General features: G+C 41.8%; 1 protein-coding gene and 1 long non-coding RNA gene across 5 annotated transcripts in view; one reads left to right on the top strand and one right to left on the bottom strand.

Moving 5' to 3' along the window:
- WASHC2A (WASH complex subunit 2A) overlaps nt 1-3,183 on the bottom strand; it is a 63,858-nt gene extending 60,675 nt beyond the window's left edge. For all 4 annotated transcript variants that reach the window (XM_086680285.1, XM_086680288.1, XM_086680289.1 and 1 more), the window contains exons 1-3: nt 3,034-3,183; nt 2,820-2,942; nt 1,868-2,032 (exon numbers count right to left, since the gene is read on the bottom strand). In XM_086680285.1, coding sequence (XP_086536411.1) covers nt 1,868-2,032; nt 2,820-2,942; nt 3,034-3,036 — 291 coding nt within the window. In that variant the 5' untranslated portion in view covers nt 3,037-3,183. The remainder of the gene's footprint in view (nt 1-1,867; nt 2,033-2,819; nt 2,943-3,033) is intronic.
- Nucleotides 3,184-3,189: 6 nt separating this feature from the next.
- LOC147576046 (uncharacterized) lies at nt 3,190-13,449 on the top strand. Its single transcript, XR_015241698.1, has 4 exons — nt 3,190-3,453; nt 8,285-8,384; nt 11,812-11,901; nt 12,995-13,449. It is a non-coding gene; the product is annotated as an uncharacterized LOC147576046 (long non-coding RNA).
- Nucleotides 13,450-13,738: the final 289 nt, after the last annotated feature.

Raw genomic sequence — 13,738 nt, 5'->3', positions numbered from 1 at the left:
TAAGCGAAATTAGTCAGAGAAAGACAAATATCATATGACTTCACTCAATGAGGACTTTAAGAGACAAAACAGATGAACATAAGGGAAGGAAAGAAAAATAATATAAAAACAGGGAGGGGGACAAAACATAAGAGACTCTCACATATGGAGAACAGAGGATTACTGGAGGGGTTGTGGGAGGGGGGATGGAATAAATGGGTAAGGGGCATTAAGGAATCTACTACTGAAATCATTGTTGCACTATATGCTAACTAACCTGGAAGTAAATTTAAAAAGTTATTTAAAGGGGTGCCTGGGTGGCGCAGTCGGTTGGCGTCCGACTTCAGCCAGGTCACGATCTTGCGGTCCGTGAGTTCGAGCCCCGCGTCGGGCTCTGGGCTGATGGCTCAGAGCCTGGAGCCTGTTTCCGATTCTGTGTCTCCCTCTCTCTCTGCCCCTCCCCCGTTCATGCTCTGTCTCTCTCTGTCCCAAAAATAAACGTTGAAAAAAAAAAATTAAAAAAAAAAAAAGTTATTTAAAAAAATAGAATAGAGGGGCGCCTGGGTGGCGCAGTCGGTTAAGCGTCCGACTTCAGCCAGGTCATGATCTCGCGGTCCGTGAGTTCGAGCCCCGCGTCAGGCTCTGGACCGATGGCTCGGAGCCTGGAGCCTGTTTCCGATTCTGTGTCTCCCTCTCTTTCTGCCCCTCCCCCATTCATGCTCTGTCTCTCTCTGTCCCAAAAATAAATAAATGTTGAAAAAAAAATTAAAAAAAAAAATAGAATAGAATAGAATAGAATAAAATAAAATAAAATAAAATAAAATAAAATAAAATAAAATAAAATAAAATAAAATAAAATCATACATATAGGGAAAATCACACATGGCTTAAAGCCCAGTAATCTTTCTAGAGTTGATTCTGTACCACAGGTTCAGCCATCATAACAAAACGTTAATCAAGAATATTCCAGGGGCACCTGGGTGGCTCAGTCAGTTAAGCGTCCAACTTCAGCTCAGGTCATTATCTCGAGGTTCACGAGTTCCAGTGTAGTGGGCTCTGTGCTGACACCCCAGTGCCTGGAGCCTGCTTGAGATTGTCTCCTTCTCTCTCTGCCCCTCCCCCACTCATACTCATTCTCATTCTCTCTCTCTCTCTCTCTCTCTCTCTCTCTCGCTGGCTCTCTCTCAAAAATAAACATTAAAAAAATCCAAAACAAAAAAGAATATTTCAAGTAGGCACACATATGCCTTTAACAGAATTCATCAGAACATAATGGACACAATCAATAGTGTAGTCACATGCTGGTCAGACCAGGATCAGACCAGGCAGGTGCACAGCTCTCCTTAAGGGACATGGCCACAATAAGGCTTGGGGGAATACCAGCACAAGTGCTGACTATCCTCAAAACTAAAAGGGTACGAAAAACTAGAATGTAAGATAACTTTATCATTAGATTTTTTTAAAGGCCTGAAAAAACAAACTGTACTAATTTAAAAAGGCATCGGGGCGCCTGGGTGGCGCAGTCGGTTAAGCGTCCGACTTCAGCCAGGTCACGATCTCGCGGTCCGTGAGTTCGAGCCCCGCGTCGGGCTCTGGGCTGATGGCTCAGAGCCTGGAGACTGTTTCTGATTCTGTGTCTCCCTCTCTCTCTGCCCCTCCCCCGTTCATGCTCTGTCTCTCTCTGTCCCAAAAATAAATAAACGTTGAAAAAAAAAAAAATTTTTAAAAAAAAGGCATTAATCCTAGAGAAAGAAGCTTCAATTACCAAGAACCCCTGTGTTCATGAAAATTGAGGAGGGTACCTAATAATACATCATTTAATACCCCAAGGGACTCTTGTTCCTCCAGAAAACACTATCTATAAGTCTGACACAACTAAGTAACTCACGTTTTCAATGAACTGGGTATTAGACAGCATAAGGAAGTCATTGAAGACATTATGTAGGCGACAATCTGTGGCTTTAGTTTCCCGGATTAACCCATCCACTTGTTTCTTGATTTCATGGGTCCTAGAGATAGTCTGCTGTGAGAATTCCTGTAGAAACTGTAGTAGCTATTTAAAAAATAAACATACAGTAGTATCAATATCATATGAGTCTACTCCGTGTGTCAAAACAAAAAAGAACCCATTTCCTTTCACCTTTGTGTGTTAGAATGTAAGAGATGCTGCTTTCGACAACACCCAAAACCAAGTATCACTGAAAAACATTAACAAAGCTCATCCAAACAGTGGCAAGGAGTACACTGACACTTGCTATCTCGCTTCTGGACGAATTTTAAAGTCTTGTTCGGTTATCATTCTACAGAAATCCCAGATCAAGGGCAAAATAACAAACTGCCACTCTTATAAAAAGAAAAAAATCGTGTTCATATGGGACTTTGGAATCACAGTTTCGGGAGTCTTGGGTCCCCGGCCTTTAAAGAACCACTCGAGGATATCCATATACAGGCTTGTCTACCTCCCCACACAGTCCAGGTCCCAAAGTGAAATGGCCTCACTAGTGCCCTAGCAAACCCGCGGCGCAGAGATAACCTATCTGCCTCCATCAGGATGGAGATGCGAGCAGCGCTAAAAAACCCAAACAAGGAAGAGACCTGCGTCTGGGCTGCAGTCGGAGTGGGGGAACTCGGCTAAGGACGATGGGCCCGCCCCCGCCCAGGTGCCTAGGGACTGCCACAGTGGCGTTTTTGGGGAGGGATGCCTTATGAACGCATGAACAGGGGCAGCAGAATACAGCGAGTGGCGAAGGAATCGGGGTCTCCTGTCCTCCCGCTCGCAAGCCTCGGAGTCACCCCAGGCGGCCCGCCCTCCGCTCCCCTCCCTGGGGCCCGCCTCTCACGCCCGCATCGGCCGCCAGCGACCAGCTCTGGCTGCTCCTGCGGATCTCCTCCACCGACCAGGGCCGCTCCCACACGGGCTCGGACGCCGGCGCCCGCTCCTGGTCGGGGGTCGTCCGGTTCATCTGCAGCGGGAAGAATGAGAAGACGGGCTGAGGTTGGGGAAGGCACCAGCCCCGGCCCGACCCCGTTCCGACCCTGGCCCGCCGCCCTCACCATCCCAGTCGTGCAGCTCCGCGGCCTCCGGGGCAGCCACGATCGCACCCGCTGAGGTCCGCAGGTCTGCGGAAGCCAAACCCCGAGCCCCAAGCCCCGAGCCCTGCGGCCCCGGCACGTGACCAACTCTCACGTGACCCGCCCCACACGTGACCGGATGTGTGGTGCCGCCGGAAGGAAGAAGGGCGTGCAGACTACGGGCTTGAGTTAGTAGGCCTGCTGCTGGGTTCGCGTGGAAGCTGGGAGCAGGGAGGTTGCTGACGCCACGGGGTGCTGAAGGGAACGTTCGGCCAGGTTGCTCTTGACCCGGCGAGCGCAGACGGCCGCTGAGGAGCACGCTGCCGGCCCGGCTTGGCTCAGGAGGGGAGCCCGAAAGAAACCTGTGAACAACCCGCCTGGGGGCTTCTGCCTCCGCGCGAGGTGAGCGGAGCGAAAGCTACCCCCGGCTGCGTCTTTTCCTTGTTGCATCTCCGCTACCCTTCGTGAGGTTGGCGCACAGGCGCTCATTAAGTGGAGAATGACTGGCCAGTCTGGCCATCACCATGCCCGCTGACCTGCTTGGTGTCAACTCACTGCCTAGGGCCTGCATAATATCCTTTACTCCCTGGACATTACCCACAGATTCAAGCTCAGACGTCTCATAAGACAAACAAATACCTTTTATAATCTGATCCCTGCTGCGACTGTATCTTCAACCTTCCCAGTTCCCCACTAGCGCTCAGTGATCCTGCTAGTCTATTTCCACGCATCCTTTAAATTCCTTCTGCAGAGTCCCGCTTGTGCCAGACCAACTAACTAAATTATCTAAATAAAGATTCCAGTTTCTTTTCATCCCTTTGTACCCAAGGGTAAGTAAGTTATTTAACCTCCGTTAGCTTTCCTCCTCAGTAAAAGGAAGATACATATCTTGCAGGGACATGGTATTAAATGTGATGATATTCTTAAAACAGCTATCACATGTCTGCCTTAGGGCGAGCCTTAAACAGATCTTACCGCTTTCTTTTGTTTTTGCCTCTAACACCTCAGTGAAAACTTCCCCGAGTATCCCAAGTATAGTTTTAATGCCCCTGTCAGTTATTTTCTGTTTGTACAAATATCATAAAATATTACATTGTGTTATAGTGTATTTGGATATGTCTCCCTTTAATAATAATAGCTAACATTTATGAAGTGCTCAGTATTTACCATTTGATGCATGTTAATTTATTTAATTATCTCGGTGACCCAGGAAGTAGTACTATTGTCTCTTTTTTTAAATGTTTACTCATTTCTGAGAGACACACACACAAAGCATGAGTAGGGGAGGGACGGAGAGAGGGAAACAGAGGATCTGGAGCAGACTCTGCACTGGCAGCAGAGAGCCTGATGCGCTGCTCGAACTCTCGAACTGCAAGATCATGACCTGAGCTGAAGTCAGAGGCTTAACCTAAGCTGAAGTCAGAGGCTTAACCGACTGAGCCACCCAGGCATCCCAAGTACTATTATCTTTATGTTATAGTTGAAGAAACTGAGGAATCGGAAGATAAATAACTTCTTCAGAATTAGCCAGTAAAGAAGCAAGCTGGGAACTTACATAGTTAGCCACTGTTACCCTGTAGCTAGTCTTAGTTCTTTTAAAGGAACTTTTTTTTTTAATGTGTATTTATTTTGGAGAGAGAGAGAGTGAGCATGAGCAGGGGAGGGGCAAAGAGAGAACAGAGGATCCAAAGCAGGCTCTGTGCTGACAGCAGAGAACCCAACACAGGACTCAAACCCATGAACCATGAGATTATGACCTGAGTGGAAGTCAGAAACAACCGACTGAACCACCCAAGCACCCCAAAAGAACTTTATTTTTAAGTGACCATCTATCAACCTCTAGCTGTTCCCTCACATTCATTAAAAAAAAGCAAAACAAAAACCTCTTGAGTTTGGTTGGTAAAATTTAGGTGAACTGGTTACTGCACTTGGCATCTCGTCTGACATCATCATGGGCAACTTCAGGAGCCATATAATGACCCTAGCTTCGATGTGCCTCAGTAATCTCAATCAATATCCCGATTCTCTAAGCACCTTGCTTACCTACACCCTGAACCTTATCACCTGATTTTCTTCTAAATCTGGACTGCAATAAAGCAGCCTTTACTTCCTCGTCTGTTCTCAACTAACCCAAACCCATCCCTCAGTTCTCCTTTTGTCCCCCAATTCCACCCTCTTAGCTTTATTTCCTTGTCTGTTCTGCGTACAGCCCGTGATAGTAGCCTTCAACTTCCCTTGAAAGCCCTTTAATATCTGTATGTCAAGGTTCTGACACATAGTTCTGCTAGCTCCTAACTACAAATCAGTGCAATGATGTCCTTTCTCCTTTCCTGCGCCTAGGTTCGTGAATGGAATCACTACAAATTCATATTCTGCAAATTTGGCTGAACTCTCAACACTGATTAGCAGTCCTTTTGCTTATCTTTGATCTTTATACTTATACTTGATAGCTCCCTTCCATAATTTCATCACATTTTCCTTTTTTTTTTTTAATTTTTTTTTTAACATTTATTTATTTTTGAGACAGAGAGAGAGCATGAACAGGGGAGGGTCCGAGAGAGAGGGAGACAAAGATTTTGAAACAGGCTCCAGGCTCTGAGCTGTCAGCACAGAGCCCGACGCAGGGCTCGAACTCACAGACCGCGAGATCATGACCTGAGCCGAAGTCGGACGCTTAACCGACTGAGCCACCCAGGCGCCCCTCGTCACGTTTTTCAAATTATCTACCCCACTTGCCTCTGCAAGAGAGAATAGACTTCTTACCTCATACTTAAGATGTTTCAATGTGTACACACCTGTATCTCATACAGTTCTTTATTTGCACACAACAGAATTCAACTGGCAAACACCAACAAAATAGAATTTGGAGAAAAAACCTGCAGAATTCACAGTTAAGGAAAAGCTAAGCAAGCAGGTCTTAGGAAGTGCATAAACCAGAGGAAATCGGGAGTCCCCTTTGAGCCACTGCCATCAGAATGACAGCCCCAATCATTTCCCTTCTTGTGTTTCTCTTCTGAACTTCCAAATTCCTAAGATAAATAAAATCTGATTGGCTCCCCTTAGGTCATACCCCCATTCCTTCCACCTCTAAGGGGGACTGAAATTGGTACTGTTAACCAAAAGCAGGGAGAAGAGATGCTAGGAAAACAAAAACAACCGGCTACATGCTCCCTTTCTTTCAGTCTCTGGAAACACTGTCCTTGCTCTTGCCCGAGATTAGTGGCCACTGTGTTCTTGATGGAAGCTTTCCAGCCTCCCCTTGGATAATGCTATCTTGAACTCCACTTCCTGTGTGTTCAATACTGCTCTCTTTACTGGTACTTCTCCCAAAGACCTTTTCAAATGTTTTTAAGTCATGCTTTTTATTGAATCTTCATATTAGAGAGCTCTTGCTCTGCCATACCCATGCCTGAGAATTCAGATGAATCTACCCATTGTACAGTATATTAAAAATTGTTTCTGGGCACCTGGCTGGCTCAGTCTGTAAAGCATGAAACTCTTGATCTAAGGGGTCATGGGTTAAAGCCCCATGTTGGGTGTGGAGCCTACTTAAAAACAAAAAACTTTTTTCCTGTGCATTTTGATAAGTTTACAATATTTTAAGTAGTTGTAATATGAGTTGGGTTTTTTTTTATGATTTACAAGATTTTATTTTTCACATAGTGGAAATAATGGCATACTCTTTATTTTTCAGTTAATGACTATAGTGTGGATATTGCTTAAAGTCAGGGAAAGGTATAACAATTTTGTTGAAGACATAAACTTCTCAGCATTACATAATCCAGTATATCTTATTTCCTAATAGTTTAATGGATATTTCATTGTTCATTAATATTAGAGGATTTAATGAGAAAAGCCACTGACATATCCAGCATTTTATTTAATTTTTTTTTAATGTTTTTATTTTTGAGAGAGAGACAGAGAGAGAGAGCGAGCAGGGTAGGGGCAGAGAGAGAGGGAGACACAGAATCCGAAGCAGGCTCCAGGCTCTAAGCTGTCAGCACAGAGCCCAGTGTGGGGCTCGATCCCATGAACGTGAGTTTGAGCCCCAGGTCAGGCTCTGTACTGACAGCTTAGAGCCTGGAGCCTGCTTCGGATTCTGTGTCTCCCTCTCTCTCTGCCCCTACCCTGCTCGCTCTCTCTCTCTCTCTCTCTCTCAAAAATAAATAAACATGTTTTAAAAAGTGTTCAAATCCAGCTGGTTTTCTAAGTAATTGAGTGGTATAAATGGTGTGACTATAGTATTAGAGTTTGGGATTGTAACCAACCATCTCTAACCAAACCCCCAGTCCCTTTGCATGTACTGCTAGCTCTCTGTAGTTCTGATTGCTCTAGAGGGCTTATGAGTTTTGTTTTATAAGAACCCACAAGCCTAAGAATCCAATAATATAGATCTGACCCAATAAATCTACTAACTGTCAGTTATATGCTCTTTTTAAAGAAATGGTAGTTATGATTACTTTTTAAGTACTATTTTAGTATTTTATGAATTATATATCTAATAGTTTGGCCAAATTGAAACTCTCAAAATTACTACTACTGTTACTATTTTGCACTAGTAAATGAAGCGTGAACAGCAAATGTGTCCAACTGTGTCCCAACAGTGTCAAGCTCTACCACTGTTAAGGTTAGATTTCTTACCTCCGAGGTAGGTTTTGCCAATCGCCCTTCTCTCACCAAATTCTTTTTAATGAGACACAAAATTACTTATGATATTGTTCTTCCTTTCTGGCAAAACCCTTAGTTTAGCTCAACAAACTACTGCCTGCAAAGTGAGTTTACAACTCTTAAAATGTACTTGTAATTATTCTTTACCTGAAGTATTTTTGAAATACTGAACATCACAAAAATCTTCCATTTTATAATAACTTCTAGCTTAGTTTAAGGTACACATAATAATGTAAACCACTAGCTGCTTGCCTTTTCAGTAAAGGTAGGATTCAAGTCAAAGGTATTAAACAATTTGTAAAATTTTCTTTGTTCAGTGTGATTAATTTTACAACTTTAGGGCATTACAGGCTGAGAAAGCTGACAAAAAAAAAAAAAAAAGAACATTGTATGCTTTTATAATGCACAGCTCTCAGATGTTACACTGAAATACTCCCAGAGTTAAAATATCCATGTGTGAGTTTGACCATCAAATATGCTATATGTAATATAAGGATTGATTTTCTAACTCTACTTTCTTGAAAATAGAGTCTGGCCACCCTGTTTGTTTGTTTGTTTTCTACAGAAGTACCACTAGTGGCAAGCCATGGTTCTTCTAAGAGTCATTTAAAGGGCCTGAGAGAAGATTTTCTCCAAGAACAGGTAGTTCAGAGGCTCCACATGAGGTGAGGCTAGAAATGCTTCCCAGTCAGAAAACCCAGAAACCAGGCGCCCCACAGTATGGACAACATGCTCCTCTGTCGAAGGGATCCCTGCTCTCTGACCTGGGTGGAAAAGCTGACCCATACACAGAGTGACAGAGGCTGATGAGTTCTGGAGATCAAGCAGCTTTGCTTGCTGATACTATACTCTGACTCGATATGTCAACAAGCAGCACTTTCAGGGCCCTCAGGAATGGATTTCTAGCACAACCCTTCTGCCCGCCTCTGTTAATCACTGAGCTCTCTTTTCAAGAGTTGGAATTTTCAATCTGCTGCAAGTCCTTGAGAGTTTTGGTACTATAGGACCTTAACCCTTCTACATGTTTATTCAACCTCCCCTTGGCTCAGCTACCTGCCCAAATACATCAGAAGGCAGGCATCTCACCTGCACCCTCGAATAATGCCAACATTATTCCCGGAAGTGGTTGGCGAGTCTTATCAAGGAGAATTGTAATCCTGGGAGTCCAGTTCCTGCATTGACAGTTTAAGGAAAGCAACACTACTAGGAAATAGTTCTACTCACCCATTGTTGCAAGTCTGCAACTCCTATATTTGGCCAAGAGGTTGATTATATATGTTAAAATATTTTATAAATAAATTATAATAAATAAATAAATTTACTTATAATAAGTAAAATATAATAGAAATTATAATAAAACTTTATAAGTAAATTATAAATAAAATATAATAAATATTAATTACAATTAAATTTTTTCACCTTTTAATGTTTTCACTTTTTTCAATATTTCTTTATTTTTGAGAGACAGATAGAGAGCCAGAAGGGGAGAGGCAGAGAAAAAGGGAGACACGGAATCGGAAGTAAGCTCCAGGCTCTGAGCTTTTAGCACAGAGGCCAATGCAGGCCTCAAACCCAAGAACCATGAAATCATGACCTGAGCCAAAGTCGGACGCTTAACCAACTGAGCCACCCAGGTGCCCTTAATGTTTTCATTTTTTAATTTGAAATCATTTCGGGTTTATAAAAAGATTATCAAAATTCCCACATATCCTTTACCCAGTTTCCCCAAATGGTCTCTTTTTAATGTTTATTCATTTTTGACAGAGAGAGAGAGAGACTGCATGCGAGCAGGGGAGGGGCAGAGAGAGAGGGAGACACAATCTGAAGCAGGGTCCAGGCTCTGAGCTGTCAGTACAGAGCCTGACGTTGTACTCGAACTCATGGACCATGAGATCACGACCTGAACCGAAGTCGGACACTTAACCGACTGAGCCACCCAGGTGCCCCAATGTTTGAGAGTGAAAGAGAAAATGCACACAAACATGCATGCATGGGGGAGGGGCAGAGAGAGAGGGAGACAGAGGATTTGAAGCGGGCTCTGCACTGTCAGCACAGAGCCCGATGGAGGGCTCAAGCCCACAAACCGTGAGATCGGACCTGAGCTGAAGTCAGACCCTCAATGGACTGAGCCACCCAGGGTGCCCCCCAGATGTTCATAACCTACATAAACACAGTACAATCAGCCAGTAAATTAACATCGATGCATTATTATTACTTAATCTATAGACCTCATTTAAACCTCATCTTTGTCCCATGTCCTTTTATCTACCTGGAACCACATAGTACATTTATTATGTCTCCTTATTCCTTCATCTTTCTTTTTTGTTTATGACCTTAATATTGTTTTGAAGAATGCTAGCCAATTCTTTTATAAAATTCTCCTAAGTTTCCTCATGATTAATTCAGGTTATGCATTTTCAGCAAACATGCAAAAATATTTTGGCAACAATGAAAAGGAAAACCTGAGCAGGCCTAGCCTTATAAGACAAGAAAATATACTATAAAGCCTCTGTAATAAAACTGTTACATCGGTGCATGAGTAGACAAACAGACCAGTAGAATAGAGTACAGTAGAATAGAATAGAATGCCCCAAAATAGACCCAGGCACATTTGGAAACTTAGAATATTGATAAAGGGGCATCTCAAGCCACTGAGGCAAAAATGGACTTTTTAAAAAATAGTGCTGTAACAACTGGGTAACCATTTGGAAAAAGATAAGAGTGGAACCATACCTAACACTACATAAAAATAAATTCCAACTGGATTAGAAATCTAAATATAAAAACTGAGTCTATGGTCATAACACCCTTGAATGTGCCTGATCCCACCTAAATGTAAAAACTGAAACTATGCAAACTGAAACTAGCAAACAACATGAATGACTTCCTCTTTAGCCTCAGTGTAGCGGAAGTCTAACTATAACTCGAAATCCAGAATAATAAAAAAAAAATTTGATAAATTTGAATGCATAAAAATAAAACATTTTTCGTGGCCAAAAGCCATCACAAACAAAATCAAAAGACAATTGACAAACCAGGAGAAAATATTTGCAACATATATGACAGACAAATGGCTAATATTGCTAATATATTAAAGGGATATTAAAAGAGCTCTTAAAAATTAAGTGGCAAGCCACCACAAAAAAAAAAAAAAAACAAAAAAAAAAAGAGCTACAGGCCAATATCCTTGATGAACACAATGCAATGCAAAAAATCCTCAACAAAATATTAGCAAACTGAATCCAAAAGAATAGTTAAAAAAAAAATCATTCACCAGAATCAAGCAGGATTTATCCTGGGATGCAAGGGTGCTTCAATATTTACAAATCAATGAACGTGACACATCACATCAATAAAAGAAAGGATAAAAAACATTATTTCTTTTTTTTAATATTTACTTTTATTTTGAGAAAAAGAGAGAGAGCAGGGGAGGGGCAGAGAGAGAAGGAGAGAAAGAATCCCAAGCAGGATCTGCGCTGTCAGTGCAGAGCCCAATGTGGGGTTCAGTCTCATGGACCATGAGATCATGACCTGAGCCAAAATCAAGCGTTGGACACTTAACCAACTGAGCCACCCAGGAGCCCCTATGATTATTTCAATAGATGCAGAAAAACCATTGACAAAGTACAACATCCATTCATGATAAAAAAAAAAAAAAAACCAACAAAGTAGATCTAGAGGGAACATACTTTAACATAATAAAAGTCTTATATGAAAAACCCACATCATTATTGTATCACACGTGGTATTTTCACAGCCCTAAAAATCCTCTGTGCTCTACCTATTCATCATTCCCTTCTTCTAAACCCCTGGCAAACACTGATCTTTTTTCTTTTTTAAATCCAGTATCACACGTGGTATTTTCACAGCCCTAAAAATCCTCTGTGCTCTACCTATTCATCATTCCCTTCTTCTAAACCCCTGGCAAACACTGATCTTTTTTCTTTTTTAAATCCAGTAGAGTTAGCAAGTCCTGTTATATTAGTTTCAGGTGTACAATACAGTGATTCAACAATTCTATATATTACTCAGTGCTCATCAAGAGAGGTATGCTCTTTTTTCTGTTTTTAAGTCTATTTATTTTTTTCTTAGTAATCTCTACGCCCAATGTGGGGCTCAAACTCACCAACCCCAGATCAGGAGTCACATGTTCTTCCAGCTGAGCCAGCCAGGCGCCCCAGGGTAAGTGTGCACTTAATCCCCTCCACCTATTTCACCCATCTCCACTCACCTCCCCTCTGGTAACCATCTATTTGTTTGTTCTCTATTATTAAGAATGTGTTTTTTGGTTTTCTCTTTTTTTTCTTTGTTTCTTAAATTTCCCATACGAGTGAAATCATATGATATTTGTCTTTCTCTGATTGACTTATTTCATAGCATATACTCTCTAGATCTAGCCCTATTGTTGCAAATTGCAAGATTTCATTCTTTTTTATGGCTGAGTAACATTCCATTGCATATATACACCACATCTTCTTTATCTGTTCCTCTATCGATGGACACTTGTGTTGCTTCCAGATCTTAAACAATAAACATAGGGGTGCACATATCCCTTTGAATTAGTGTTTCCAAATTCCTTGGATAAATATCCAGCAGTGGAATTACTGCATCATATGGTAAGTCTATTATTAATTTTTTGAGGAACCTCCATACTCTTTTTTTTTTTTAAGTAGGCATCATGCCCAGTGCACAGCCCAATATGTGGCTTGAACTCATGACCCTGAGATCAAGACCTGAGCTGAGATCAACAGTTGGATGCTTAACTAACTGAACCACCCAGGTGCCCCCATACTCTTTTCTATAGTAGCTGTACCACTTTGTATTCCCACCAACAGTACAGGCACTGTTGTTTTTTCTCTACTTCCTCACGAACTCTTGTAGTTTCTTGTGTTTTTGATTTTAGCCATTTTGATAGTGGTGAGTGGGAAATGCAAATCAAAACCACCATGAGATATCACCTCATACCTGTTTAAAAAAAAGACAAGAAATAACAAGTGTTGGTGAAGATGTGGAGAAATGGGAACGCTTGTGCACTTTTGGTGGGAATGTAAATTGGAGCAGTCACTGTGGAAAATACAATGGAGTTTCCTAAAAATTAAAAATAGACTACCATATCCAGCAATTTCACGTCTCAGCATTTATCTTAAGAAAATGAGAATAATTCATAGATATATGCACCCTCATATTCACTGTGTGACCAGCTAGAACCCAACACCTGACCTTTACTGCCCACCTGCTTATACTCACTGACCTTTGTCCCACATTTTTCCTTAAGCTCTTCTATCCAGCTCATCTTTTAACTCAGGCTGATGGAAACCAAAAGCACCCCTCAAGTGATAGTGACCACCCTGACAAGACCTCCTGCCAACCAGGCCATCCAGACCAATATGACCATAACCCTGGACTCGCGCCTGCACAGATGGACCATGGAGTGACCTGCAGAATGACTGACAACTTCCTTTACCTCACTATAATACTAAAACTTCTGCTCAAGGATGAGCACAAGCCTCATTTACATAACACAATGTGTGATATAGGCACGTTTTCTTAAGTTGCATACACTGCCTTATGTTCCCCTTTACATTCCATGACAAGGCTTCCCTATCTAAATGTTCATCCCAACCCTAAATAAAAGGAACCCATTTACCCTTGACTCGAGAGTCACGGCTTTGGAAGTTATTCCCTGTGATCTCCTTATTTGCTGCAAATAAAGTATCCTTTGTCCAACAATTTACCTGGTATAGTTTATAATCTGTGACTCACCAAGGAGCAATTTATATCTATATCTATTTATATTTACATCTATATCTATATCTACATGATCTATATATCATCTATATATCTATATCTATATCTATATCTCTATATGTATGCAACAACATGGATGAATTTCGAAGGCATTATGCTAAGTGAAATAAGGCAGACAAGAAAAAGACAAATACTGTTATGATCTCACTTATATGTGGAATCAAAAACACAATGAGTTCATAGATACAGAAAACAGATTAATTAGATTGCT

Source organism: Puma concolor, chromosome D2 (assembly GCF_028749965.1).
Source record: "Puma concolor isolate L17-30 chromosome D2, mPumCon1.1.hap2, whole genome shotgun sequence".
NCBI lineage: Eukaryota > Metazoa > Chordata > Mammalia > Carnivora > Felidae > Puma > Puma concolor.
Note: the sequence above shows the minus strand (reverse complement) of the source record. Positions and strands in the feature narration are given on the sequence as shown.